General features: G+C 39.1%; 1 protein-coding gene across 3 annotated transcripts; it reads left to right on the top strand.

Annotated features, from left to right (window-relative positions):
• Positions 1–598: 598 nt before the first annotated feature.
• Positions 599–18,796, top strand: SLC46A3 (solute carrier family 46 member 3). 3 transcript variants are annotated; one of them, XM_007495264.3, is made up of 7 exons: positions 599–757; positions 1,353–1,538; positions 2,295–2,505; positions 7,509–8,379; positions 9,804–9,887; positions 14,086–14,242; positions 17,755–18,796. In XM_007495264.3, exons 3-7 carry the CDS (start codon positions 2,317–2,319, stop codon positions 17,825–17,827), a joined length of 1,374 nt encoding a protein of 457 aa, XP_007495326.2. In that variant the 5' UTR covers positions 599–757; positions 1,353–1,538; positions 2,295–2,316; the 3' UTR covers positions 17,828–18,796. The 3 variants fall into 3 exon arrangements, with proteins under 3 accessions (XP_007495326.2, XP_007495327.2, XP_001376385.2); XM_007495265.2 differs by lacking the exon at positions 599–757 and adding an exon at positions 764–963; XM_001376348.3 differs by lacking the exon at positions 599–757 and adding an exon at positions 764–1,037.
• Positions 18,797–27,474: the final 8,678 nt, after the last annotated feature.

Here is a 27,474-nt window from a genome sequence, read left to right as displayed (position 1 = left end):
TATTCTTCTATTTTTAGCTTTCTTGTTTTAATGAGAATTTGTTTATCTGGGTTAATTCTGTCAGTATTGGTCTATTGGCACTTCCAATGGATAGTTTATCTAGGGATATGTCAGGCAGGAAAGGTTGCATAGAAAGTCTAGGGAACTGGTGGCTGGTCCAGAATTTAAACACTTCTGGAGAGGCAGCCAATATTCCCTTCTATATTTCTGAAATGCCTAGGACCGCCTTCCATTGGACCTGATCCGGTACTGTGCTGAGTCATCTTGTATGACTAAGGTGTTTGGTGTCGAAGCAAATCTTTTGGATCACGAACTGACTAATAAAACAAAAGAAAAACATTTTGACCTACAATTCGCAATCTACAAGACACCTAGGGTTTACAATCCCGGACACTAGAGTAACCTAATTCCTTCTCTGCTCTGCTAAAATCTCACCAGAGAGAAAACACACACAAGGCAAGCCATTTGACAGCAGGGCGGGGCCAGGCGAGTGAATGACATTGGCCCAGACCAATGGCTGGGTCGGGCGCACCACGAGCCAACACTGAGGTCGGGCTCGGAAAGAAACAAAGTCCTCTCTGATAACACTCCACACCCCTTCCCTCCCCCAGCTACACTCCCCATTCTAGTCCCCGGGGCTTAGTGTTGCCTCCTCTCCCGGCTTCTCTTGTCCTCTGGCGGGGTACCAGCGGTAGGCGGGCGAGGATCCGATTGGGCAGACCCGCGGAGCGGACGTCATGGTCATTGTCACTGTCTAGTGAGTGAACGCGGAAGGGGACAGGGAGGCTCTCTACCTGGCTCTGGCGGAATTGGGATGGAATAAGTGACAGCGGAGGCGCTGGCGGACAGCCCCGGGAAAAGGAAGCGAAACGAGCAGAGAGGGGTGGAGAGAGCCCTAGAAAGGGAGCGAGAGAGGGCCCAATCTAGGCGGGGGCCAGAGAGATCTAAAGGGCGATCCAAACGGTAGGTGCAAGTGCAAAGGACCAGACCTCACTTAGCAAAACACCTGGATCGGGGACCCCTTCCCCAGAGAGGAGGTACGTGCCAGATCTACACCGCAGGGGAAACTCCGGGCTAGGGCGGAGTAATCAGACGCCCCCCCCCCCCCCAAACGCCACCACCCTCCTTCCTTGTCATTGTGAGCATCCAAGTGGCATTCCGTTCTTTTGTGCGTCTAAAGAGTAGCTCTGAGGATCCTAGATGGATTTAATGGGCTGAAATCGAGGCCTTTCTATTTCACTTTTGCATACACTCACTGACTGCTTCAGATGCATGGATCTGGCCACAGGTGAGGCAAATCGTATCCTCCTCCCCCCGCCCCCCTTCTCCTCTTTTTTTTTTTTCTCCTATAGTTGTCCATGACAAGGACATGCTCACTGCCCAGTTCACCCCAAGGGACAGGTGAGTCTTTCTGCTCCCAGAGCCAGTGCCAGGAAAACTCCAGGAAGCAGCAGTGCCTGAGAGCAGAGAATGAAACTGGGACCCTAACACTGCCAGACTCCCGTTCTGCCTGAGCAACAGAAAGATTTAACGGCAAGGTGAGACTCAAAAATCTTTTAGCTTTCCTGACAAATCATCCTTTAAACATACTCCTTTGTGGGAATGGCAAATATACCAAGATAAATAATGTTCTCTTAGGCAATAGCAGTGCCCTGAAGAGCCCTTGTTATTTACACCATTTACGCCATCAACAGCTTTAAGTGAATTAATTGAGTAAAATTAAGTTAAAAAAATTAAAATAGCAGAGATCTGTAACATAAGAGTCCAGAACTAGTGTCTTAATTTAAGAGTGTTTCCAAACTCTAGTTTAAAAAAGTACTTCCTCTTAAAAATAGAAAATCTGAAATCTTCCATCTAATTGAGAAGCTTGCTGCTAGATAGAATAATTTCTCCTAGGTAAAGGATAAACTCCCTGTCATCTCCTTAAGTTTTCCCTTTTGCTCCACAAAACTTCCTTAACTTCATATTTGCTTTAAAAAAATATATACATATATATATATATGTATATATATATATATAGTGATACTGAGGGGACAACTAGGTGGCTCAGTGGATAGAGTGCCAGGCCTCAAGTTGGGATTCATATCTGGCCTCAGACATTTCCTAGCTGTGTGACCCTGAGCAAGTGACTTAACACCCCTCCCCCCTATTGCCTAGCCATTATTGCTTTTCTACCTTGGAACCAATACATAGTATTGATTCTAAGACAGAAGGTAAAGGTTGTTGTTGTTTTTAAGTATACTATGATATTGAAACACTTTTGATTAATGGATTCTTTTCTTTTTTGTTTTCAGAGAATAAAACCAGACCTTTAAAATGAAGATTTTGTTCATAGAACCTGCCATTTTCCTTAGTGCATTTGCTTTTACTTTGAACAGCCCATTGACAACACAATATATTTATCAGAGAATATGGAAAGAAACAAGCAACTATAGCTATATAGAAAGTAGCAATATTTCTGAATGTGAAACAAACAAAAGCAATCCAATTTATGAACTCCAAAAGGTAAGAAAGAAATAAAAAGATAGGATAAAAAGTAATAATGAAAGTCATCTATAATTGTAAATTAATGTATAATGAATGAGACAATTTAACCATGTACTTCCCATTATCATCAAATATTTGGGAAAGTGGAGACCAGAGGTTAGAAAGATGGAGAGGCTGGCTCTATGCATGATCAAATTTGTTGGAATTTTATATTCCAGAAACAGGTCTCCCATCTAAACCTGATGACACGGCATTATCTGGAACCAAAGCAGAGAGAGGGAGTTAGGCAGTTAGCAGAACTCCTAGACCAGTGATGCTGAATCTTTTAGAACTTTTTAGGGACCCCATGCCATGCCCCACCTATACTCCCAGATTATGTGCAGTGCCCCCCCCCCATGTTGGGGAGGTCAGGCTCCGAGCAGGCTTGCACTGGAGGGAAGTTGCCTCCAGCTGCTATGAGACCTGCCCCTGAATCCAGACCCACCTGTCTATTGGGCTGTGACCTACTTAGGGGTGGGAGCAGGGGGTAGAAGGATGACAATTAGCCTTTGCAAGGCAAGATCACTGTCCCACCCCCCCCAGACTGGCAGCTGGTGAGGAAGGAAGGAAGAAAGTAGAGCTCTTCTATGAGGTGGACCCAGTGGCAGGAGAGGAGGCACCCCATACACCCCCCACTGCAGCCCCTAGTCCCAGACAGGGGAGGGATTAAGGGATCAAAGTGGCCTGAGCACTTCATTCAAGGGAAGGAGTAAGCAGCACAGAGGGCCTGGGAGGCTTTAGTGGAGAGGCGGAAGGGAGCAACTCTGCTGGGGACAGCCTAGGGCATGTGCCCATAGGGAGGTCTCTGTGTGCCATCTTTGGCACACATGCCATACTTTTGCCATCATGGTCCTAGGCCATTGTCATAATATACAACAGCTACAAACTAGGTCTCAAAGGTTCTCTCCTCAAATCTGTTTCAGAAATGTCTCAATAGAAAATTTTCAGAGTTGGGAAATCATGCCTAGCACTTCCTGTATGCCCACAGTTGGTATCTAATAAGTAGTCCTTGGGCCTATAGTTAAGAGTGATATTCAATTATTTTAATTAAATTTAAATTAAATTTTTATTTGTTGTGTATATATAAATTAAATTAAAATAAAATTTAAATTTAATATTTGACATTCATACTGGACACATAAATTTGGACTCATATTCAGGAAGGTCCAATTTTAAATCCTGTCCCAGACACATAATAGCTAGGTTACCTTAAATAAGTTGATTCAATAGAAAGAGAGCTGACTTTAGTGCCAGAGGATGTTTGAATCCTAACTGCTGCTTAACTATTACCCCCCTGACCTTCATTTCTAGCTCTTCCTTTTTCTGAGACCTTCTTTCTCTACCTGTAAATTGAGGAAGTTGGGCTAGATGACCTAAAAGGTTCCTTCCAGCTTTAAATAATGCAATTTTAAATCAGCTACTTTCTCTCTCTTATCATCAGTTTCCTCATATGAAAAATAGGGTTGATAATAGCAACTGCATCACAGGGTTACACAAATGCAATAATGAAAGTAAACCATACTATGAAACCCTGAAGTGCTAAGTAAATGTTTGTCAGTATTATTATTTTTATGTCGGCTGCTTGGATCATTTCCTAAATATTATCTTCATGGAATCTTAGGTGGAAACATCATTTAAAGTTTATAAATATAAGCAAGTTTATAAATAAAGCTATAATAATGTTTGCTAGCACATTAAATAACATCCAATTCAATTGAGCAAGCATTGGTTACTATCTGTCTCTGTCTGTCTCTGTCTGTCTCCTCCTTTCTCTCTCTCTCTCTCTCTCTCTCTCTCTCTCTCTCTCTCTCTCTCTCTCTCTCTCTCTCTCTCTCTCTCTCTCTCTCTCTCTCTCTCTCTCTCTCTCCTTTCCCCCTCATTCCCCACCTCCTCTCTCTCCAATTCTCACTCTGTCTGTCTCCCTCCCTCCCTCTTTTCTCTCCCTCCTTTCCTCTCTCCCTTTTTCTCCCTTCCTCTCTCTCTCTCTCCTATCCTACTCTCTCTCTCCTCTCTCTTCTCCTCTCTCTCTCTCTCTATCTCTCCTTTCCACCCCCTCCCTCTCCCCTTCTTTCCCCCTTTCTCCCCCTCCCCCCTCTCTCTGAAAGTACAGCTATAGGAACAATTCTCCAAGGGCTAGGCACTCCATATTAACTGCTTTCTCCACCTGGTGACCTGTTGGAACGAATTTTTCACTCTTCTGTAAGGGAAGTCTTCACCTGCTTGGGGTAGACCTCCTCCTCCTCCTCCTCCTCTTCCTCCTCCTCCTCCTTCCTCCCTCCCTCACCCTGGTTTAGCTTATCTGCTGAGATGGTTTTATGAGGTGTGGCTGCTGCCCATGCCAGAGCTTCTTGGAGTCACCTGTGAGAGCTGGGCTCTTCTCACTCCCCCAGCAGAGGTGCTGTTCTCCCCTGAAGGCCCCATACCTGCATTGCCCCAGCTAGCTCAGTATTTGGGAGGCTCCAAAAGAAAGTGTGGGCAGGAGAAGGTATTAGCTACTTTCCAGACTAAAAGTCTTGAGGCTGTATGCTTTTGAAACCATGCCAGGAAATTGAATTGCTCCTATTTGAAAGAAGTGGAATCTTGGGAAGATTCTGAAAATCACCTGGCAAGATAAGTCTTTTCTCCAATGCCAAATGTGCTTTTGTCTAAAAGACTATTTTAGAGAACTCACACAAAGCAAACACTCACGTGAAGGTCAGATGACGTGGTACAAAGACATTCTTTTTTTAAAAACCCTTTTCTTCTCTCTTAGAATCAATACTGAGTATTGTTTCCAAGACAGAAGAGTGTTGTGGACTAGACAATGGGGTTAAGTGACTTGTCCAGGGTCACATAGCTAGGAAGTGTCTGAGGCCAGAGTAGAGCCTGGCTCTCAATCTACTGAGCCACCTAGCAGCCCCTACAAGGACATTCTCTGAAGAACTTTGATATAAATTGTGAGACACGGGAGATGCTGGCACAAGACCCTCCAGTATCAAAGAAGGCACTGTGCTCTCGGAACAAAGCTGAGTTGCAGTAGGTTAAGAGAAATGTGAGATGCTCAAATTTAGAGATATCTCGGTTCCAAATGTCTATACGATTTGTGATAAATGCCACCTGGGCTCTAACTGGTCTTATCAGCAACAGCTGGACACACTGTACATTGACCTCAACATGGTGATGTCATTTTGGTCCTCTTCAATATGAAGGACAATGCCAAAATAAAAGATACTCTCCCACTAAAACTTGCCACCCTTTCCCCACCGTCATGCCCCTGCCTACTTCAGCAGTATTGAAAAAAATATAAAAGATGAAAACCAGCCCTCATACAGGTAGGCTTTCCTCAAACTGCTTGTCTTATCCTTGGAAGCCTGATAAGATAAGAAATATCTCTTAATTAGGCCTACAGCCAATTTCCCAGGCATAGGTTTATAGCTTGTTCACTCTTTCCAGAGACTTAAACTGCACTATAGACCTGCAGAAAGACCTGAGGACACAAGGACAAAGCTGACTGTAGCTCCCTTAGAAATCACTGCCACATACTCTGTCTTTCAGTTCTGAAGACCCTTATTGACTTGGAGAATATTCTACATAGCTCTCAATTAAGTAGGGTATGACTGTCAGTTGTACCTAATCTACATCTGAGAGGCTTTGCATTTAGTGTTTTTATTATGTTGGCCAAAGCATCTTTTTTATCTGTTCTTGCTTTCCTTCTATCAGTTTAGGGGACTGGAAGAGGCAGAGGGAAGAGCAAAGATGAGAAAGATAAAAAGAACAAAAATACATACGCAGAGCCAGGGGCAGAAGAGAAAGAAAGTTCAAGAGGCCTAATAGGGACAGAAAAACAGGCAGAAATTTTGAAAAGAATAGAAAAGGCCACACCTTTAAGGACCCTGACAGATACAGAGAGGACACACACACAAACACAGATACACACGTGCCCATTTACATTGAGTTATTTTGCAGATTTATATTTTTTCTTATCGCCATGAAAAGCTTTCCAAGCCAAGGGGCATGTCCACCATTATAGGCACATTCCCCCCTCCAGAGAAGCATTTTGGTATAGAGGAGAGAGAGCCTGCCTCAGAGCCTGGATTCAGTGAATCTCTGACATATCCCAGCCATAGGACCCAGGGCAAGTCATTCTCCATGCCTGTCACATCCATAACAACTGCTGGTGTACATTGATTGGTTAATGGAGCTTCCTCAAGGGATTTCTCTATTCCAAAGAAATTCTAGATCTGAACAAAACCAAAAAAATCCAACCCATTTCTATGCTTTTTCAATGGTAAGTCAGTGTTGGAAGCTGATTTGTGGCATAAACAGCAGGCTGATTGTATCCTTTCCAAATCTGTATTTCTTCACTGAAAATTCATTAGATGTCACATTGTATCATGGATAGGATCATGGATTTTTAAGAACTTGGTAGTGTAGCATGATTTTTGTCTCTCCTGCCTGGAATGCTCTTCTTCCTTTCCCACACATTGGCTTCCTTCAAGATGTAGCTCAAATCCATCCCTCTAAGGAGGTCTTTCCTGCTCCCCCACTTTCCCAGCCTCTTACTAGAGCTTTCCCTTCTGAGAATAACTTCCAGCTTCTCTTTAGCTATCTTGCACAGACCTCTGGGATGCTCCTTAAGGGCAATATGGATTGTTATCTTTTACTTTTTTTGCATCCTTGCTTTTAGCACATGGTCAGCAATTAATGTGCTTATTGACTCGCTGATTTTTGACCGAGCCCTCCCAGGCTCAAAAGGATTCCGATATTGGCCCTATGATGTCTGAGGCCCAGACTCACCAGATTCAGCATGGTTCAGTCCCAGGAGTGGTCACCATATGATGAGTCTTTTGACCATAGAAGTCCATCAGATGCTCAGACAAGTGGCTATCATTTGCATTAGTCCAAGGGAATGCGATTATGGCTCCTTTAAGTTTTAAAGCTTACTGATAATATCAATTGATCACATACTTATATGGATTTCTTTTTTTTTTCTTTCTTTGCAGGAAGTTCAAAAAAAAGCCTCTTTATTTAGTCTTCAAATAGACATAAGTGGATTGATTCCTGGCATTGTGGTTACCTTCATTCTTTTGTCCAACAGTGATCAAAAAGGACGCAAAGGGGCTCTGATTTTGCCTTCTATAGGTGCTCTTTCAAGCAACATTTGGCTTTGTTTGGTCTCATATTTGGACTTACCTATCCAATTTCTGATAGCATCCACCTTTATCACTGCATTTTGTGGTAATACAACAACCTTTTTGGGAGCATGCTTTGCTTACATAGTTGACCAGTGTAAAGAAGAGAAACAGAAAACTTTAAGGATAGCCATCATTGACTTAATACTTGGACTTGTTACTGGTTTAACAGGACTCTCTTCTGGCTACTTCATCCGAAAACTTGGTTTCATGTGGACATATTTTATTGTTTCATTGGCTCTAGCCACTAACTTGATATATATTCTATTTTTTCTCGAGGATTCAATTAGCATATCTTCACCTAAGGATACTTCCTTGTCATGGAGTAAAAAATTTAAAAAATTATTTTTGAGAGCTTATATGCTTTTTAAAAATGTTTCTTTCAAACAAAGGACTTTGCTCTGTTTGCTACTTTTTACAATGATCACTTATTTCTTCGTAGTAATTGGATCATCTCCTATATTTATCCTTTATGAGCTGAATTCACCTCTCTGCTGGGATGAAGTCTTCATAGGTTATGGCTCAGCCTTAGCAAGTGTATCTTTCTTGACTAGTTTTCTAGGGATATGGCTTTTTTCTTTCTGTCTTAAAGATATTTACATTGTCTTCATTGGAATTTGTACCACCACTGGAGGAATGGTAATGGTCACTTTTGCCAGAACCACACTGATGATGTTATTAGGTGAGTTCAAAACTTGGGCCTTTGATGCAACATACTGAAAGGGAAAAATAAAACAAAACAAAACATTTATTAAAAGATGTCTAGGAGGCAACTAAGTGACTCAGTTGTTTGAGAATCATGCTCAGAGACAGGAAGGTCCTGGGTTCAAATTTGATTGCAGACATTCCCTAGCTGTGTGACCCTGGGCAAGTCACTTAACCCCCATTGTCTAGCCCCAACCACTCTTCGACCACAGAACCAATACACAGTATTAATTCCAAGATGGAAGGAAAAGTTAAAAAAAAAGTTTATGTTACCCCAGAATTTAAGAAAGAAAAGATTAGGTCCAAAAATCAGTTGAAAATCTCAAGAGGATTAACTGAAGAAATTGCAATACATTAATTAATCATGGTTTACATTCAATCCTCAAGCCTTTAAGAATGCTTATTTTGAAACTATTAGTTATGTATATTAAAATAAAACAATCCTTATAGACCAGTAAGAGTTTGCTCCAAAATTCCTATTGTAGTGCTTTGCAGACCAATATAAGTCTTATGTCACACAAGCAAGGCACCAAATATGTAAGCATTTACTATGTGCCAGCCACTTTATTTTTTCTTCTGATTTGAAAAAAAAATTAATTTTCTTAAATTTCTGTACATAAGAAAATATATATGAATATATTTTATATATAGTTATAATTTATATTTATAATTAATAATAAAGAAAAAATAAGAATAAATATAAAGAAAAAAGAATAAAAATAAAGAAAAAACATCAGCTAAGATGCACACACGTACACACACACACACACACACACACATACACACACACACACATACACCTTAGCTGATGTTTAAAATACCAATGTTTAGAAGGCATGGTGCGGTTAAAAGAGCCCAAGATTTAGAGTCATTGGGTCGGCATTAAATGAAAACTTTACCTGCTGATTCTTATTTGTATGACTTTGGACAAATCATTTAACTTCCCTGATCCTTAAGTTCATCATCTGTCAAATGAAGGGCTGGATCAGATTGTTTATTTTAACACGAAATACAAGTGGCTATTATATATATAGCATTTTCTTCCCAAACCAGATGAACAAGCATAGTGCTGGGTATGAATCACTCATCAAGGTTTGATGAGTGATTCATAAGCTTCAAGTAAACACTGATTTAGCTCTAATTCTGCAAAGCAATGGAATAACAGTCTTGGAATAAATCCTACAGCCAGGGGTAGCAGGCAGAGAGGGATAGTTGCTTTTAATTACTCACCAGAGATTTACCATTGACTAAATCAACTTAGTCATTAAGGTCTGCAGAATGAAATGCTTTTGGAAGGGGAAGAGAATATATTGCAAGACAATCTGATTTCGTGTCATATTTATATCAACAGTCTTCAGGTTCCTTAATAAATACTTGACTTTTAATGATTTTTTCCCCTAGTGAGGATCCCTTTCCTCTTTACCTTCATGCCCATGTCTGTTCTTCGGTCCATGTTATCCAAAGTGGTTCCTCCTACTGAGCAAGGTGAGTTTACTATATGAAAGATAGTATTGTTCTCGCTGTTTACAAGAACCTGGATTCCAAATCTCAAAGGATCAGTTTCTGTTTCCTCACTGTGCCCTACAGCTTTTTGGTTTTGCTTTGTTTTGTTTTGTTTTTCCACAAGGTTCCATTGAATCAAGTGAGAAACTGTTAGGAAGAGGCATGAGAGGCCCCATTAGGGGAGAAATGAGAGAGGGAATGGGCTTGTAATTTCATTGGTTTAGAAAACTTTCCATGAAAAAATTCCCTCTCCCAGAGCAGTTCCTCAATTGTCCTATAATTTATAATCAGAGTTGCCTGGGGAAGGGCAGCAAGGTAGCTCAGTAGGAGATAGGAAGTCCTAAATTCAAATTTGGCCTTAGATTCTTCCTTGCTATGTGACATTGGGCAAGTCACTTAACCCTTATTGCCTAGCCCTTACCACTTTTCTGCTTTATAACCAATGCTTAGTATTGATTTTAAGACAGAAGGTAAGGGTTACACAAAAAAAAAAAGTCACCTGGGGTATTTGGAGATAAAGTAACTTGTCTAGAGCCCAATAGACAGAATGTGCTTCAGAGGGTGCTTGAACCCAGGTCTTTGTGACTCCAAGGCCAGCTCTCTGCCCCCTATACCACACTGCCTTTCATGAAAGGTACACTGGAAAACAAAAATAATGACTCAAAAGAGGACATCAATCTTAAGCATTTTTTGCCCTGAGAATCATTTTCTTAATGTGCATTTTCTTAAACCTGCGTTTCTTAGACTTAAGATTTTTGTTTTGCCTTATTCATATTTCATTTAATTTATAATAAATTTATATTTATCATATATGTGTATATAAATAAGTATAATTTATAATAAAGAAAAAAAGCAGAAATGATATTTAATTGTCATAGGTTCATCAGCTTAGAGCTGGAAGGGACCTAACTAAGAAACTATCTCATCTGATTTGAAAATGAGCAGGCTAACGCCTAGGGCTAGGTCCACAGATTCCAAATCTAGTGCTCTCTCCAGTGTCCTAAGCTGCATCCCTAATAAATTATGCATTAGCTATGACATATGCATAGATTGTTGCATCCATGCACTTGTCATTAGATACATTAATTTGAAAAAATATATTTTAATACCAGAGGAAAATAGCACATATAGTCTTTAATTACCTTCATGTGGAATCTCAGCTAAATACTGGGCAATAAAAGCTAGCCTAAAAAGTCTTCAAGCCTCTTGGAAATAACTAAAACTCTGTAAGAACACATAGCATTTCCCCCTATAAATTAAACCTCTCCTGACTTTATTTATTCATTTCTATGTAATTAAGCCATGAACGTTTCTGTTGCAGAACAGACAGGATTTGGTGGCAGAAATCAGTATAAGGTGATAAGTAGAAGTGATTCCACTGTGCTTTACTTTGGGGGCTGGGGTTTTAAATCTACAACTGATACTTTCAACTTCATTACTCTATGTATTTATGAGAAACAATGTGACATAGTGGAGAGAAACCTGACTTTGAATCAGCAAAACCTGCATTCATGCCCTGGCTTTGACACATACTAGCCACATGAGCCCAATGGACAAATTGCTTCTCAGTGCCATCTAAGGCAACCATCTAAGGCCATAAATGAGGAGGAGGGAACTGATCCACTAGGGTGGAGCTCCATGAATTGATTCTATCATTGATCTGGTTTAAAAGAAAGTTTTATATGGCTTTGTGAATATTCTAAGAGAATTCCAGAATAATCTCCATTGTCCTATCATCTTGTTCTGGGTGATAAATTCAAATAAAAATCCTTTGATCCCTTCAAATTCTTATAGCAACTATTGAGGTAGCTAAATGAAGCAGTGGCGTGGAGTCAGGAAAGACCGGAATTAAATCCTACTTCAGTCACTTACTTGCTGTGTAACCCTGGGATTATATATATTATTATAGATATTAATATAGATATATATACAAGTACATACACATATATGTACATATATATTATATGCATGATATATAATTTTATATATGATTATACATCTTTACATTTTTATATATGCATATATGTCATTTAACTCATCTGCCTAACATAAAATGGAGATCACAATAGCATCTCCCTCCCCGGGATGTTGTGGGGATCCAATGGGATATTTGTAAAGCACTTAGCCCAGTGCCTGGCCCATAGCAGTCATTAACAAATGCTTGTCCCTTTCCTCTTTATTTATAAGAATTACTTTTTGTGAAATTGTTGTGGGTTTTACATTCATCCTCAGAGAGGGGAGATCTTACAGGGAGGTGCACACTCTCAAGATATCCCCAAGACTTGTGCATGGATCGCTATCATCTTAAAGGGATAAAGAACATCAGAAAACTGGACATGATGGGCACGATGGGATTGCTGGGGGCTGAATGGCAAGGGGAAACTCTTAAGCAGGGCTTTCCCCCAGTCCCAGTGTCAACCATGGATTTCCTGCCTTCTCAGGATCTCTCTAGCACAGTCCAGCACTGAAATCCCTTAAATACAGAGAAAATGTAGTAAAAAGGGACGTCCTGGATTTCCCTGACTTTTTACAGTTTCATCAACATTCTGGGTGCCTGGAGAGGCTCTTCATACTGCAGGGACAACACATTGTTATGAGGATCTTACTGGGTGAGGGGTGTGCCCTCTGACCATTTCCCATCAAAAATGGAGTCCAGTGGCATAGAGCAGTGGCTCAGAGTGCCTAGCCTAGAGTCAGGATGACCCGAGTTCAAATGTGACCTCAGACACATCCTAGCAGTGTGACCCTGGACAAGTCACTTAACCTGATTGCCCGACAAATCTCCAGGATCCACTGGAGAAGGAAATGGCAAACCAGTCAGTATTTTTGCCAAGAAAACCCTGTGGATAGTTAAGTTCCATGCGGTCACAGAGAGTCTGCCCTGACCGAAAAACAACAAATATATAATAATAAACCTGGTACTATTCACAACATCTCAAAGTTGTCAGAGTTTTCAAGCTGCTGAGGACATTTTCTTCCCTCTCTGCTGACTCATGGAAGCACCATATAGTCTAGAATATGCGTGAATACCTAATATTCTTGTTTAGTCATTTTCAGTTGTCTTTTGATTCTTTGAGACCCCATTTGGCATTTTCTTGCCATTTCCCTCTCCGGCTCATTTTCATTTATTATTATTTTTTTTAGCCCTGACCTTCTGTCTTAGAATCAATACTTGGTTTTGGTTCTAAGGCAGAGGGGCAGTAAGGGCTAGGCAAAGGGGTGGCTTAGGTGACTTGCCCAAGGTCACACAGCTAGGAAGTGTGTGAGGCCACATTTGAACCCAGGATCTCTAGTCTCTAGGCCTGGCTCTCCATCCACTGAGCTACCCAGCTACCCCCACCAACTCATTTAAGATGAAGAAGTTGAAGCAAAAAGGATTAAACAACCACCTCAGAGTCACACAGCCTAGATGTGAACTCAGATCCTCCTGACTGTGGGAGCAGCACTCTATCTATTGCACCACCTAGTTGCAACTGACATTTGTAGTTGAGTTGGACAAAGGTCTCGGGTAGGCTTGAGGGAGCCAAGAAAAAGTGACCGTTTATTTTGTCATTTGGTAGAACAGCTTTTCTAACTAAAAAGTCATGCCTTATTTTAGTTATTTTAATCACTAATCATACGTCCATGGCATTCAAAGATAAACCTGCCCTCCCCGGGTCTTCCTGCATGGATTGCTCGGCAGCAAAACTAACTTTCAGTCTGTTGCCAAGGCCCTGGGATGGCAAACTGGCAGGAAGGTGGCGGTCGTGGATGCCCACCATCCTGTAGAGAGCCTAGCCTGCCCTCCATCCAGCGGAGACCACGAGCGCTGACCCGCAGGCCCCCAGAAGTAAACCGTTCTCTTTCTCTCCATCCCCACTGGCTCCCAGGCACTCGGAAGAAGCTGGGGAGCAGGGATGCCTCCTGACGGTAAAGGAGGATGCTCAGCTCCCTGCTCCCTCACTTCACAGTGGCCACCCAAACCAGTGCTTCAGATTTTAACCAATAAAACTGTTCCTAACCTCTCCCCCCACCCCAACCCCACCAACAAAAACATTTTAAAAATGAATATCATCATAACAAAACTTAAGGATCAAAAAGTTCCTACTCTCCAGGCGTTCAAGAGACCCCAGATCCCGGGGGTCTGGAATCCTTTCTGAATGGTGTCACCCTCTGAGTTCAGTCTTCTGCTTCCCCCCAGGGACCCTGTTTGCCTGCATTGCTTTCTTAGAGACGCTGACTGGAATCACTGCGGTTTCTGCCTTCAATGGCATTTATTCAGCTACCGTTGCTTGGTTTTCGGGCTTCACATTTCTGCTCTCAGCTGGTCTTTTATTAATTCCAGGAATCAGTCTAAGGTATGTCAACATTTTAGAATCACTTAATTTAAGAATATGAAAGTCAGCATAACAATGTGAAAGTCTCTTGAGCTAATCTACCAGTCAATTTACAGAATTTGCATGTTGAACATTATTATGTACCCTTCTCCAGAATTTTTAGACTTCTAAAATTTGTCAGTAATCTTAAAATGAGAAGGAGGGCAGTGAAGGCAGCTGGGTGGCTCAGTGGATTGAGAAGCCAGGCCTGGAGATAGGAGGTCCTGGGTTCAAATCTAGCCTCAGACACTTCCTAGCTGTGGAACCCTGGGCTTAACTCCTGTTGCCAAGCCCTTACCTCTCTTCTGCCTTGGAACCAATATCACAAATTGATTCTAAGACAGAAGGTAAGGGTTTTTAAAATAATAATTATAATCTTAAAGTGAGGGGAGAGATTAAGACATAAATGGTCAGAGGTAATAGTACAAAGAAAAAAATAGTGATTCCCAGGGAAATGCAAAGGTTTTAGCTATTATCAACTTGAATATAATAAAATTACTTGATTAGTACATGAGAATAGAAATACATTTTTAAAAGCACAGGAAGATACTTTGAGATATCTTTTAAGCTCTTGTCACCTCAATTTCCCACCTATGAAATAAGAAGCTTGAAACTTTTCTTCCTGTTTGAATAATCTAGGATACCAATTTCCTTGAAAATAATTTCTTTCAAATGATTTACCCTAATAGGCTAAGCCCATTCAGCCTTGATTGTTGGCTAAATTTCTAAAACTAGATAGTTTGCTGGATGGTCCCTTGGGAGACCTGATTTTTTTTTTTCAATGCCAAGTGCTAGTGGATGCCTACGTGACCTTATCTTTGTATTTGAAAATATGAAAAGAACAATAGATTTAAAGCTGGAAGGAGACCACTGAATCTAATTCCCTTAACTTACACATGAAGAAATAGATGTAACAAAGCCGCTAAGGGTCTCCCCTCTGGTCACACAGCTAATAAGAGTTGGAGGTGAGATTCGAAGGTCAGGTCTCCCTGATTCCTAATCCAGTATCCTATCTGCTATATCATGGATACAATCCAGCATTATGAGAAAGTATTGAAGAATCAAGATTAGAAACATGAACATAAAAAATATGTTTACATTTCCCTTTCTTTTCCAGATACCCCAATCATCTTTATCTAGGTAACTGACAGCTAGAAAATGAGGAACTACTGATAGTAGGACTTTGGTCTTCTCAGAGTTAAACAATCTATAAAAACCACAATAGATATTCAATTGTGCTTCCCAAGTTGGGAAAGGAAAACACTGAGCTCCTTCGGATCTTTCCCTCAGACAGAGAGAGAGAGGCAAAGATGTTACTTCCTCCAACCCTGAGAGAGAGTCTCTGAGAGTGTGTCTCTGCCAATTGCCAGAGAGTAATTGACATAGAAATCTGGTTATAATGGTCACATCTGAAATTAACATGCTCTCAGCTCTACTTCAAACTCCAGTTCTTTCTCAAGCAGCCACTTTACTTCTTATCCCTAAACTAATAAATAAAACAATACTTATTTTTCTAATATCATCTTTACACCTTTGTCAGCTTTCCCCTAAGTACTGAGGTGCCATGGTTTTTAGGGGGCAGGCAAAATGCTTGCTGTCTTCTGGCTTACCAGATATATACAAACAAAAAGCCTATGCTCTGGACATCTTGATTATTAAAATTGTGGTTTTGTTTCTGTTGTTTAGTAGTTTCATTGTCTCTGACTCTTTGTGACCCCATTTGTTTATTTTTGTTATTGTTGTTTTGCAATGTTACTGGAGTTGTTTGCCATTTCCTTTCCCAGTTCATTTTTTCAGATGAGGAAACTGAGGCAAACAGGATTAAATGATTTGTCCAAGGTCACATAGCAAGTGTCTGAGGTCAGATTTAAACTCAAAAAAGATATCCTCTGGACTCCATGCCCAGCAGCCTATGCAGTGTACCACCTAGCTGCACAATTGATATATTACACTGATTTAATAGAAATTGAAGTTCTCTTCAATTTCATTGAAAATAATTCTTATTGGAAATCTTTATTTTTTATGTTGTATTTTTGTTTTGCTAAACATTTTCCAATTACATTTTTTTTTTAAAAAACCCTTACCTTCTGTCTTGGAGTCAATACTGTGTATTGGCTCCAAGGCAGAAGAGTGGTAAGGGCTAGGCAATAAGGGTCAAGTGACTTGCCCAGGGTCACACAGCTGGGAAGTGCCTGAGGCCAGATTTGAACCTAGGACCTCCTGTCTCTAGGCCTGGCTCTCAATCCACTGAGCTACCCAGCTGCCCCCCCAATTACATTTTTGAGTGTTTTTTTTTTTACATTTTATTTTAAGTTTTTCCCCAATTACATGCAAATAAAATTTTTTACATTTGTTTTTCTAAATTTTGAGTTCCATATTCTTTTCCTCTCTCCCTTTCCTTCCCTGCTCCTTGAGAAGGCAAGCAATTTGATATATATTGTACATGCACAGTCATGCAAAACATTTTTATATTAGCCATGTTATAAATCTTTAAATATATTATATATATGTATATATACATACATATGCTTTTTAAAATCTTTAAATACAGCTAGAGGAATCGATAGCATGCCAGGCCTAGAGTCATGAAGTCCAAAAGACTCATTTTACTGAGTTCAAAGCTGAACCTCTGACACTCAATAGCTACGTGATCATGGGCAATATCACTACATCCTGTTTGCCTCAGTTTCCTCACCTTTCAAATGAGCTGTAGTAGGAAATGGCAAACTACACCTGTATCTTTGTCAAGAAAACTCCAAATGGAATAATTAAGTCAGACATAACTAAATTGAATGAACAATTAGAATGAAAACATAGAAACTATCTGTATTAATGGCTTATGTATAGCCTTACCTAAAGAAAGATTCAATAAGAAGGTTTCCAGAAATCTTTTAATCCCTACAAAGCAAAAATGTGCTTATTAAAATAAGAATATTGCTAGACCCTCTGGCCATTAACAAAGTCAAACAAATGGCTCCAGATCATCTCCAAACTTTTAGGGACCTGGTCTCTGGTGATAAAGCTGACATAAATCTTCAGTTGGTTCTTGGTTCTCTTGTTCTTCCACATTGTCTTCCTTCTGAGACTATAAAGGATATAAGTCAATGAAACAGAGGAGAAAGGAACAGGAGATCTTAGATTTAAAGTTTGAAAGGATCTTAGAAATCATTGAGCTCAACCACTTCATTTTTCAGGAAAGGAAACTAAGCCCTAGCATCCTAAGGCCACTCACAGGGGTAGGATTTGAATCTAGGCCTTCCTAACTCTAAGTCCTGTATTCTGTCCACTTTGCTCCCCTACTTTCCTCCTTCCTCTTGCACAGATGAGCCTTCTTTCACTTAATTGCATTTTACTCAAAATAACACGGCATATGCCCCTAGAATGCACAATTTGATAAGGCTAGGAATATAAATTACTGATGGACTCAGTGGATTGCTTCATCTGTTTGAAAACATTTTATTCATATATTTTTCTTTTTTTTTCTTTTTTTACAGTGTTATAATGTGTACCAGATGGAACGAAGACCATGCTCTCCTCATACAAGAAGAATCCGGAGAAGACATATAGACAACTGAGCCATTATGTTTTACTTATTCATTAGCACTGTGGTATGCTCTGCCTCTTGCCAAATGAAACGATGGAGCACGTGTCTCTCTATCACACTATTAGCTAACTCATTGTTAACTAGAAATAAGTCCCTGATGATCAGGGACCATGTTTTCTTTTTGCACTAACTTCTATAGAATGCTATTTATGCACACTGAACTCTTAGTGTTAGAGTGGTCGTGCTCACAATGATACAGCAATACCAATATGGAGATGGAATTTTTCAGAATGCTGCTTTTCTTTTTTAACATTTAAAAAAGGGGTGCAAAATAGAAAGGCCCAGAAAAGCCACCAAAACCCAGAAGCTGTGAATTCCAAATCTTTTGTGTCAGTGTTCAACTCCTAAACAAAATACATGCCATCTCTGTAACTTGGACTTATATGTTGTGGCTTGTAAGGCAACCAGCCCTATCTCTCAGGGATGTTTATGATGAATAATTAATTTAAAAATACTGATGTAGCAGCATCCAGTGCCTGGTATGATGCTGTGCACTTAAAGGGGGCTTTAAAGTGTTTATTAAATTATCTTTATTGGAAGTTACCACAATTTGGAAAAGAATCACCCCTAACATTAGCTGCCTTTCTTTGTGGGATGGCTAAGCCAAATTTGGTTGAGAAGTCCAAAATTTCGAGCCTCTAAAAGATTGAGTACCATGGGCTTTTTTAATTGTAAAATTTTTTACAGGAAAAGAAATTTATATGAAGATGAGTCTTCTTGACTTTCTGACCTTAGGTCTGGCATTCTATCTAGATGTTCCACCTAGATGATACCCTATATCATTAAAAACATTTTTTAGCATATTTTATCAATGTTAATTTTGATAATTCTATTTTTACATATAGAGATGGTTGAAAATGGGAATGTGGGTCTGTAAAATCAAATTTTTAAATGTTATAAAAATAATAAATAAAAAACAAGGAATCAACTTATTTTGTATGATTTTAAGCTACTCTTTTCTGCAAGAAAAAGATGTTCATACTATATAATCTAAGCAATTTTAATTGTATAAACAAAGACCAGAGTAAATACTTAATAAATAAATGTTTGCTGTCTGACTGACTAAAGTAGAGGGTGTCCCAAAAGTCTTAGTGTTGTTTTAAACTTTAAATCACATGAAGCATAAATGCTACAAATTTACAAAAAAAAATTTTAAAGGTGTAAAATTTTAAAATATTGGCATGTTTCTTAATTAATTCAACATAAGCACTATCTTGTTTTACAAATCGCTGTAGTCTTATTATTTTTGAATTTTGTAAAACTTTTATTCATTGCTGCTCAGTGATTGAAAGGATGCACTTGGAATCCTAGACTTAAGATCATCCAGAGAATGAGGTTTTGATTTCTTAGTGACAGTTTTGATATGACCTCACAAGAAAGTCTCAGGTGACTGAAATATCCAAACGAGAGTACCTTTACTACTAATCCATTGGTCTGAAAAAGTGTCATCCACAAACTATTAGCATAAGCAATGCATAATGATGCATTATGATGAATTATTTTGTTAAAATTAAAAGAAATTATTAAAAACTTATAAAACTAAATGTAAAAAAATTTTAATATAATTAAATTTTCAACTGATTTTTTTAATAAGTGGTAGCACATATTCTTCTGAAGTTAATGAAACTTGAAACTTCACTGAGACTTTTGAGATATCCCATAGAGCAGTGATGGCAAACCTTTTAGAGATGGAGTGTTGTGCCCCTCCCCCCTCAGACTGTGTGCCATGCCCCTCCCCCCACCAAGTGCCAGGCATGCCCTGCCCCACCCCATTACCCCAAACAGGGGAGGAAGAAAGAGATCCCATTAGGCTTCTGGGCAGAGGGGCAGGTCATGTGAAAAAATGTCATCAAAGCACAGTGGAGAGGGGGAGGAGAACAGCTTCACCTGAGTTCCTCTGCCTTTCTAGTAACACACTGGGGTGGGGTAGGGTGGCCATGTGCCCATAGAGGGCACTCTGTGTGCTGTCTTTGGCACCTGTGCCATAAGTTTGCCATCACTACCATAGAATAGCCCCTTAGGGATAATAACAAATGCTAATATAGCTTCCTTTAATGTTTATTATGCTGTATAGGACTTTACACATTATAACTATACAGAAACTATTAAGTAAAACTTATTAAATATTCTTTTAAAAAATCTATTAGGCCACATATTTGTGTAATGATTATTATTATTGTTTAGTCATGTCTGACTCTTTGTGAACCCATTTAGGGTTTTCTTGGTAAAGGTACAAGAATGGTTTACCATTTCCTTCTTCAGCTCATTTTCCAAATGAGGGACAGCGGCAAATAGGGGTTAAGTGTCTAGAGTCACACCACTAATATGTGTCTGAGGCTAGATTTGAATTCAGAAAAATGAATTCAGAATTTAAAATTTTTAAAAATCAGTCTTCCTGACTCTAGGCCATACTCTATCCATTCCACCACCTTATGCTGCCTTGGTTATTGTCATAGTTATAGCCAGCTACACATCATCTAACAGTATAATATCAGAAATCTGAAAATGTACTTGCTTATACAAGCTAGATTGTTAGCTCCTTAAGAGCAGCTACTGCATTGTCTAATATTCTGCAGAAGAGAGTCAGGTAGTGCTTGGCTAGTAATGAAGGCTGTAAGAAGAGCAGAACAAATGGGGCTGTCTCATGTCACCAAAATTTAGAAGATGCAAGTACTGCATCTGCAGCACTGAAGCACTAGTCTTCATTCTTGCTCAAGGGAATTGGACTTACTTTTTGCCTTACTTTCACATCAGGAATCACATATATTGCTTGTCCCAGTTGCCAACATTACAAATTACAGCAGAATTACAACTTGAGGTTTTAGTCTGCCCTCTCCCTCCCACCCATGTTCTTTTAAGCTTTCCTAAAGTCTTGGAATGGGGGGGGGGGGATGTGATTGATCACCACAATATTTGGAGTAATTTTGTGATCTTCAGCTCTATTTCTTCTTGTTTTTCTTTCATTATATTCTTCTCCTGAGCCAAAATGAGAGCATGTTATAGGAGAGAACTTCAGATTTCTTTTTTTCCCCATAATTGTTTTGTTTTGTATCTTTTGCTGTTTTTTGTTCATTTGTCATGTTGATCTCTTCATGACTCCATTTAGGTTTTTCTTGTGTGAATCTTAAAAACTATTCAGACTATACCTTAGAAGATTTGGTTAAGCTATTCCCTTATTGTAACAATATTGTAACAATGGAGATACTCTAACAAGAATCAAGAATGTATTGGGAACTTTTAAAATGACTCCACCCTACTCAGACAGTGTCTTAGGGGAAAATAAAGTTGTAAACTCCTGATTGAATAATAAAGGTACTTAACTCATACCTTATAGTGAAGCTAGAGCCTTAAGCTAGGTCTATTTTTAGATCTAATACAAAAAAGGTGTTAAGTACCTATAAAGGTTAAATTAATCACAAAAAGGACAAGTAACTTACAAAAGGCAAGTTTAACAAAGAGGTGTGAAGTACTCAGAAGATATAATCTAGCCAAAGAAGGTGTGAACTAAAGAATGGTGAAAATTAAGAATGGGAAGTCCTGGAAAAGGAGTCTACTGTGATTGGTAGATGTGAAAATTTAGGGGAGGTGACATAAGAGAAAATTTTCTTTAAAAGGAAGGGTAAAAAGTCAGTTCAGAATAATTGGAGTTCAGGAGATTCAGTGGAGAACTGGAGCTTGCTTGGAGACGGTCTTGTGGTGAGTAATAAGACTGACTTTCTCTCCCTTAGGCTCAGGGAGGCCACTTTGGCCTAGGCCTTTAACTACTGCTTGGCTCAGCCTGAACCAGAGCAGTTTAAATTAATTCTCTCTCTCTCTCTCTCTCTCTCTCTCTCTCTCTCTCTCTCTCTCTCTCTCTCTCTCTCTCTCTCTCCTTCCCTTAATTCCTTCTCTCTTTATTAATTAAAATCTCCATAAATCCCCAGCTGACTTGAGTATTTTCATATTTGGGGATTTCCCATGATGACCACTTGTTTTAGATTTTAAATCAAAACACTAAAAATTATCCTTACAGTTTTGAAGTTACATTTGGCAAAGATATTGGAGTGGTTTGCCATTTCTTTTTTCAGTTCATTTTATAAAGAAGAAAATGCAGGCAAACAAGGTTAAGTGACTTGACTGCCCCATCTAGTTGCCCTTGTTTTGTAGCTAGCAGATTTTCAAATCCTAAAGCAAAAACATGCCTATCTGGAAGGGAATCAAGTAGACTCCGGAGTTCAAAAAAAGAGTCGTATAGATGGATAAGATGATTTCTAATGTGCTTTCAGCTCTAAAATTTTGTGATTTCATACTCTGAACATCTTCAGGTCACAGTACACTTTAGAAGGTTAGAATACAATTATTATTCTAAAGATAAATAATACTAGGTAGACTTAAACCAGTTTATACCTGACTTCCACACTCTGATGAACTAAGCCATAGACTCTCCAAGACCTTGGGAACTGTTCTTCATCACAGATGAACATTAGAGTTCCTTATCCTACTTCCACTACGTTATGACCCTCAAAGAACAACACACAATTGACAAAGCACATCCATTTGACTATCCACTGCACAATCTAGCTGTCATATAACACTTTGGTGTTGGCAAAGTGCTTTAACTTTGGAAGGTAGGGGCAGTTTTTTACAAGTGTTTTGCAAGTGAGAAAAGTAAGGCAGATAGCATGACTGGCCCAGAGTCAAATAACTAGTATCTGCAGATGGATTTGAATTCAAGGCTTCCTAATTATAGGTCCCACTCTATTTCCACTGTGCCCCCAGCTGCCAAGCTTCAAGAATCTGAATTGTAGACTGAGCTCAGAATTTAAGTACTGATTCTATCAGATTAAAGTCAGATGAAACAGTAGAAGCTATTCATTTTCCCTTACCTAATTAACAATTTAGAAAATGCCATTTGACTTAATTCAATTCAGTTCAACTACTGAATTAAATCAGTCCACTACTTAATGTTCTAAGTAATATAATTGCCTGGTAGACTCAGTTACAGTTTCCTGGGAAATCCAGAGCTAAAAGTGCAGAGATATCAACCATCCCACCTTCCAAACATGCCTTTTTCTATTATTTTAGGTTATTTTTTACATTATTGGTTCTTTATTTTTGGCCCATGATAAATATATCTAATTCCCCACAAAGCTACAAATCCACTTTGCAAATGTTAATATAATTTTTTAAAGTTTTAAATTATATTTTAAATTATATAAGAATTGAATAGTGAAATGGTTATAGTCACTGCTTTACTGACAAAGTTTCCGTAGCCTTGTTAATAAGGATAAAATAAATGGAATGATATCATCATATAGCTAATAATGAATGTACCTTTACATTTGGTCAGCTAGATGACATAATGAATAGAATACCAGGTCTAGAGTCAGGAAGACATCCTCTTAAGTTCAAATTAGGCCTCAGATACTTACTAGCTTGTGTGAACCTGGACAAGTCATTTTACCCTGTTTGCCTCAGTTTATTCATTTGTAAAAAGAACCAAAGAAGGAAATGGCAAAACACTCCAGCCAGTATCTGGGCAAAAGAAAATCCCAAATGGGGATCACAAAGAGTTGGACATGACTAAACAACAATAAAACGTAAGATTTGCAAAGTACTTTATATGTTATCTCATTTGATCTCTATAACAACCCTGGAAGGGAAGTGCTATTTTTCAGATTAGGAAGCTAAGGCAAATAGAAGTTATCTGATTTATCCAGGGACTGTGTGTCTTGGACACATAGCTAGTAAAGTGTCTGAATTAAATTTGAATTTGGTCTTCCTAATTCCAGGTATCATTTTATCAACATTTAAAGCATATATTCCTTTATGCCCAAAGGGCTTTAAAAGACTGTCTGCCCTTTGATCCAGCCATACCACTCCTGAGTTTGTACTCCAAAGAGATAAAAGGAAAAAAATATATGTACAAAAATATTCATAGCTGCGCTCTTTGTGGTGGCAAAAAATTGGAAAATGAGGGGATGCCCTTCAATTGAGGAATGGCTGAACAAATTGTGGTGTCTGTTGGTGATGGAATACTATTGTGCTCAAAGGAATAATAAACTGGAGGAATTCTATGGGGACTGGAACGACCTCCAGGAAGTGATGCAGAGTGAAAGGAGCAGAAGCAGGAGAATGTTGTACACAGAGACTGAGACACTGTGGCACAATTGAATGTAATGGACTTCTCTACTAGCACTAGACTCTAAATGATCATCCTAGTGCAAACGTCAATAATATGGAAATGGGTCTTGATCAATGACACATGTAAAACCCAGTGGAATTGCATGTTGGCTATGGGAGGGGTTGGGAGGAGGGGAAGGAAAGAACATGAGTCATGTAACCATGGAAAAATTTTCCTAATCAATTAAATAAAATTAAAAAAAAAAAAGTAAGGTTAGGTTATGCTGTCCAGGAACCCAGTCAGATCCAAAGACTGATGCAAGCTTTCTTGCAATTATACATCTCAAGTAATCATTCTTACCTGAAAACTGGCCCAGTTCTAGTCAATTGGTTATTGTTTCCTTTTTCCTTTCATTGAATATAAATACTTGGGGCAGGGGTAAAGAGAAGTGTTGGGGCACCTCTTTTTTCTGATTTAAGTGAATTGTACCTGTTTGCTCTCTCCCACCCAACTTGGAAGTTCACTAATCTTTTCTCCAATTAGAAATCAGATTACCTAGTTTTGTACCCTAGTTTAAATACTGTTTTCTTTAAAAAACAACAACAAAAGTTACTTTCAGTCTTGGAATCAATAGATAGTATCAGTTCCAAAGTAGAAGAGTGGTAAGGGCTAGGCAATGGGGGTTAATTTACTTGCCCAAGTAAAGGGCACAGCTAGGAAGTATCTGAGGTCACATTTGAATCCAGGACCTTGTCTAGAGCCCTAGCTCTCTATCCACCTTGGCTGATCTTTTTTTTTTTTTAATGTATAAAAATCTATATCCCCTATATTCAGGGTTCAGTGCCAGGCCAAGGAGTCCTGGTCCCAATTTTTGTGTGATTGGCATGCATTCCTTAATAAACGGATATGCTCACAAGCTTGAATCTTTCTTTAGCTACTTCAGGCTTCAAATATCACAATAAACTGTGTAGTAGCATAATGTTGTAGAAAGAGCCTAGCTTTGGTGAAAGGAGTCCTGGAGCCAATGATGTTTTCTCAGCCCTATTTTGTTGGACTCCCTGCAAAAAAAAAAATCTCCTAGATTTTCTCCTTTGGCTTCCATAATGCACTCTTGGTTCTATATTGGTTCGATGGCTTCTTTTCAATCTCTTTTGTTGGATAATCCTTTTTCCCCCTCCTGAGTGTCTCCTGACACTCTTCCCTTTTCTCTCTACACTACACTCTTCATTTCCTGTGGGTTCAATTATTCTATCAATGCAATTAATTCCCTTATCTGTATATAAAGCCACTCATCATTCTCCTGAACTCTGATCATAAAGTATTAACAACTACTTACTATATGCCTGGCATTGTACTAGGCTCTGAGGACATAAGCTCAAAGACTGAAATCATCTTTGTTCTTAATGAACCTGGATACTGATGGGTGCAGGGGAAACAAGTGCATATAAACATGTATACAGCATAGTTTATACAAATACACAAAGATGTTCAATACACAAGACAGGGAAGGCATGAGGCACAAACAGTAGGGAGAAACCAGAAAAGCTTCATACAGAAAGGGGTGGCCAAACTGTATCTTAAAGGTATCAGTGAGGTAGAGGAAAGAAGAGAAAGCTTTGTAGGCCTAGGGGATGCATAGTCAGTGGAAAGTCAAGGGGATCATATAGTATTTCGATTGAGAAATAGCAAAGAGGGAGTCCTTTCCAATAAGGTTGGAAAAGCAAGCTAGGTTGCTTGTACAGGGCTCTAAAAGGCAAAGAGTTCATATTTTATACTCGAGCCAATAGGAAGCCATCGGAGTTGGTCGATATGGAGATCACATGATCTTATGTGTGCTTAAGGAAATTACTTTGGCAGCAGTATGTTGGATAGACTGGAGTGGTGAGAAACCTGTGGCAGAGGCCAATTAGGTTATTAAAATAATGAGAGGTGAAAAGGGCCTGAACTATGGCCGACACTATTCCAACTCCTTTCCACCTAGCTCCATTAGCAAAGGTTGAATCCAGACTCAAGTCATGTGACTGACCAGCACTCGCTACCTCTTTAATCATATGGCAAGTTCCTTGAGGTCAAGTCATCTTTCATTTTTTGTCTTTGAATCCCCAGGGTCTGAAGTGTCTTGCATGTAATAGGTGCTCAGTACTGTTGACATAAATGGCTGTGTGAATCTGGGCAAGGTAATCTTATTGGGTGTTTCTTGGCCCATGAAATGACTATGATGTAGATCAGGGGTGTCAAACAGAGGATGATAGACTAGATTAAAATGCAATTGGGAAATATTTAGCAAAAAAATTTTTAAATGCAAAAGAAAATAAGTAATGTTGGGTTTTCTAAGTTAATAGGCACTCTGCAGGGATCCTTATTTAGTGACCTTTTTTTCATCTCAGTTCAATACCACTGAAGTATCTGGCATCTAGGATCTCTTCTACCTCATATCAGTCAACGTTAAGTCAGGAGAGGTGCAAAATAAAAAAAAATAAACAACAGTAGAATTAAGGGGAAAGGAGAAAAGCATGAAAGAGACAGAGATGAAAAGACCATTAATAATGGTCAAAAGCTACTCATGACTTCCAACTCCTGGATTAAGGATTTAACCTACTATAATTCTAGTCAGACAATGAAACCCACTCATTTCGCTGTCTGTTGACAGTAAATTCGCTAGACAGTACCCTCTACTGGTCAGGAGGGGTAAGGGTAACTGCCATCACTAGAGCAAAATACTTGAAAATAGACCTTAAGGCACCTCTCATCTGGGGACAGGCAGAAAATGCAGCCAATTTTGCAACTAAAGAGCTTTGCCTACTTCTATATATTGTGTCAATATGGCTAAAAATTTTTAACTGTACTAATTCAAACAGGAACTGTAATCTGCTTAGGTTCAGTTTTGACCTAGCAACTATGTTGCATTAAAAATGTAGCATGAGAGGGGAATGGTGTTGGGTTTCTTCTTCTGCTTGAGAAAAACCTGTTTTAGTTTGCCTCCGAAAAGGTACATTGATTTTTTTTAGTGTGTAGCTAATGTACTTTATTCTCTAAGAGATGAGCATGGCCTATATTCAAACCAGTGGGTATATCATTCAGTGCTAAAAAGACATACCAAAAGAAATTAATTGGAACATTTTTATGCCAGAATCTTCTGAAGATGCCCAAGTACAACAAAAATGTGTTCCTCACATTTAAGAACTAAATTTCAGGCTTTATGACGTTCAATTCCTCAAAATAATATAGTTATGGAGGTAGCTAGTGCCTCAGTGGATTGAGAGCCAAGTCTAGAGACAGAAGATCTTGGGTTCGACTCTGGCCTCAAATATTTTCTAGCTTTGTGACCCTGGGCAAGTCACTTAAAACCCCATTGCCTAGTCCTTACCACTCTTCTGCCTTGGAAACAATACACAATATTGATTCTAAGATAGAAGGTAAGGGTTTAAAATATAAATAGTTACATAACAGCACAACATGGACCCAAATTCAAATTGCTATAATAGTGCATATTAACCATAAGAAGAA

The sequence above is a fragment of the Monodelphis domestica genome, chromosome 4 (genome assembly GCF_027887165.1).
Source record: "Monodelphis domestica isolate mMonDom1 chromosome 4, mMonDom1.pri, whole genome shotgun sequence".
NCBI lineage: Eukaryota > Metazoa > Chordata > Mammalia > Didelphimorphia > Didelphidae > Monodelphis > Monodelphis domestica.
This window is presented reverse-complemented; position numbering and strand designations above follow the sequence as displayed.

What these genes read in the sequence shown, in the direction of transcription:
- SLC46A3 (XM_007495264.3), top strand. Translation starts at nt 2,317, where the DNA reads ATGAAGATTTTGTTCATAGAACCTGCCATTTTCCTTAGTGCATTTGCT. An exon ending in GGTTCCTCCTACTGAGCAAG is followed by an intron (nt 9,888 to 14,085) that starts GTGAGTTTACTA and finishes GCTTCCCCCCAG; the next exon opens with GGACCCTGTTTGCCTGCATT. An exon ending in ATTCCAGGAATCAGTCTAAG is followed by an intron (nt 14,243 to 17,754) that starts GTATGTCAACAT and finishes CTTTTTTTACAG; the next exon opens with TGTTATAATGTGTACCAGAT.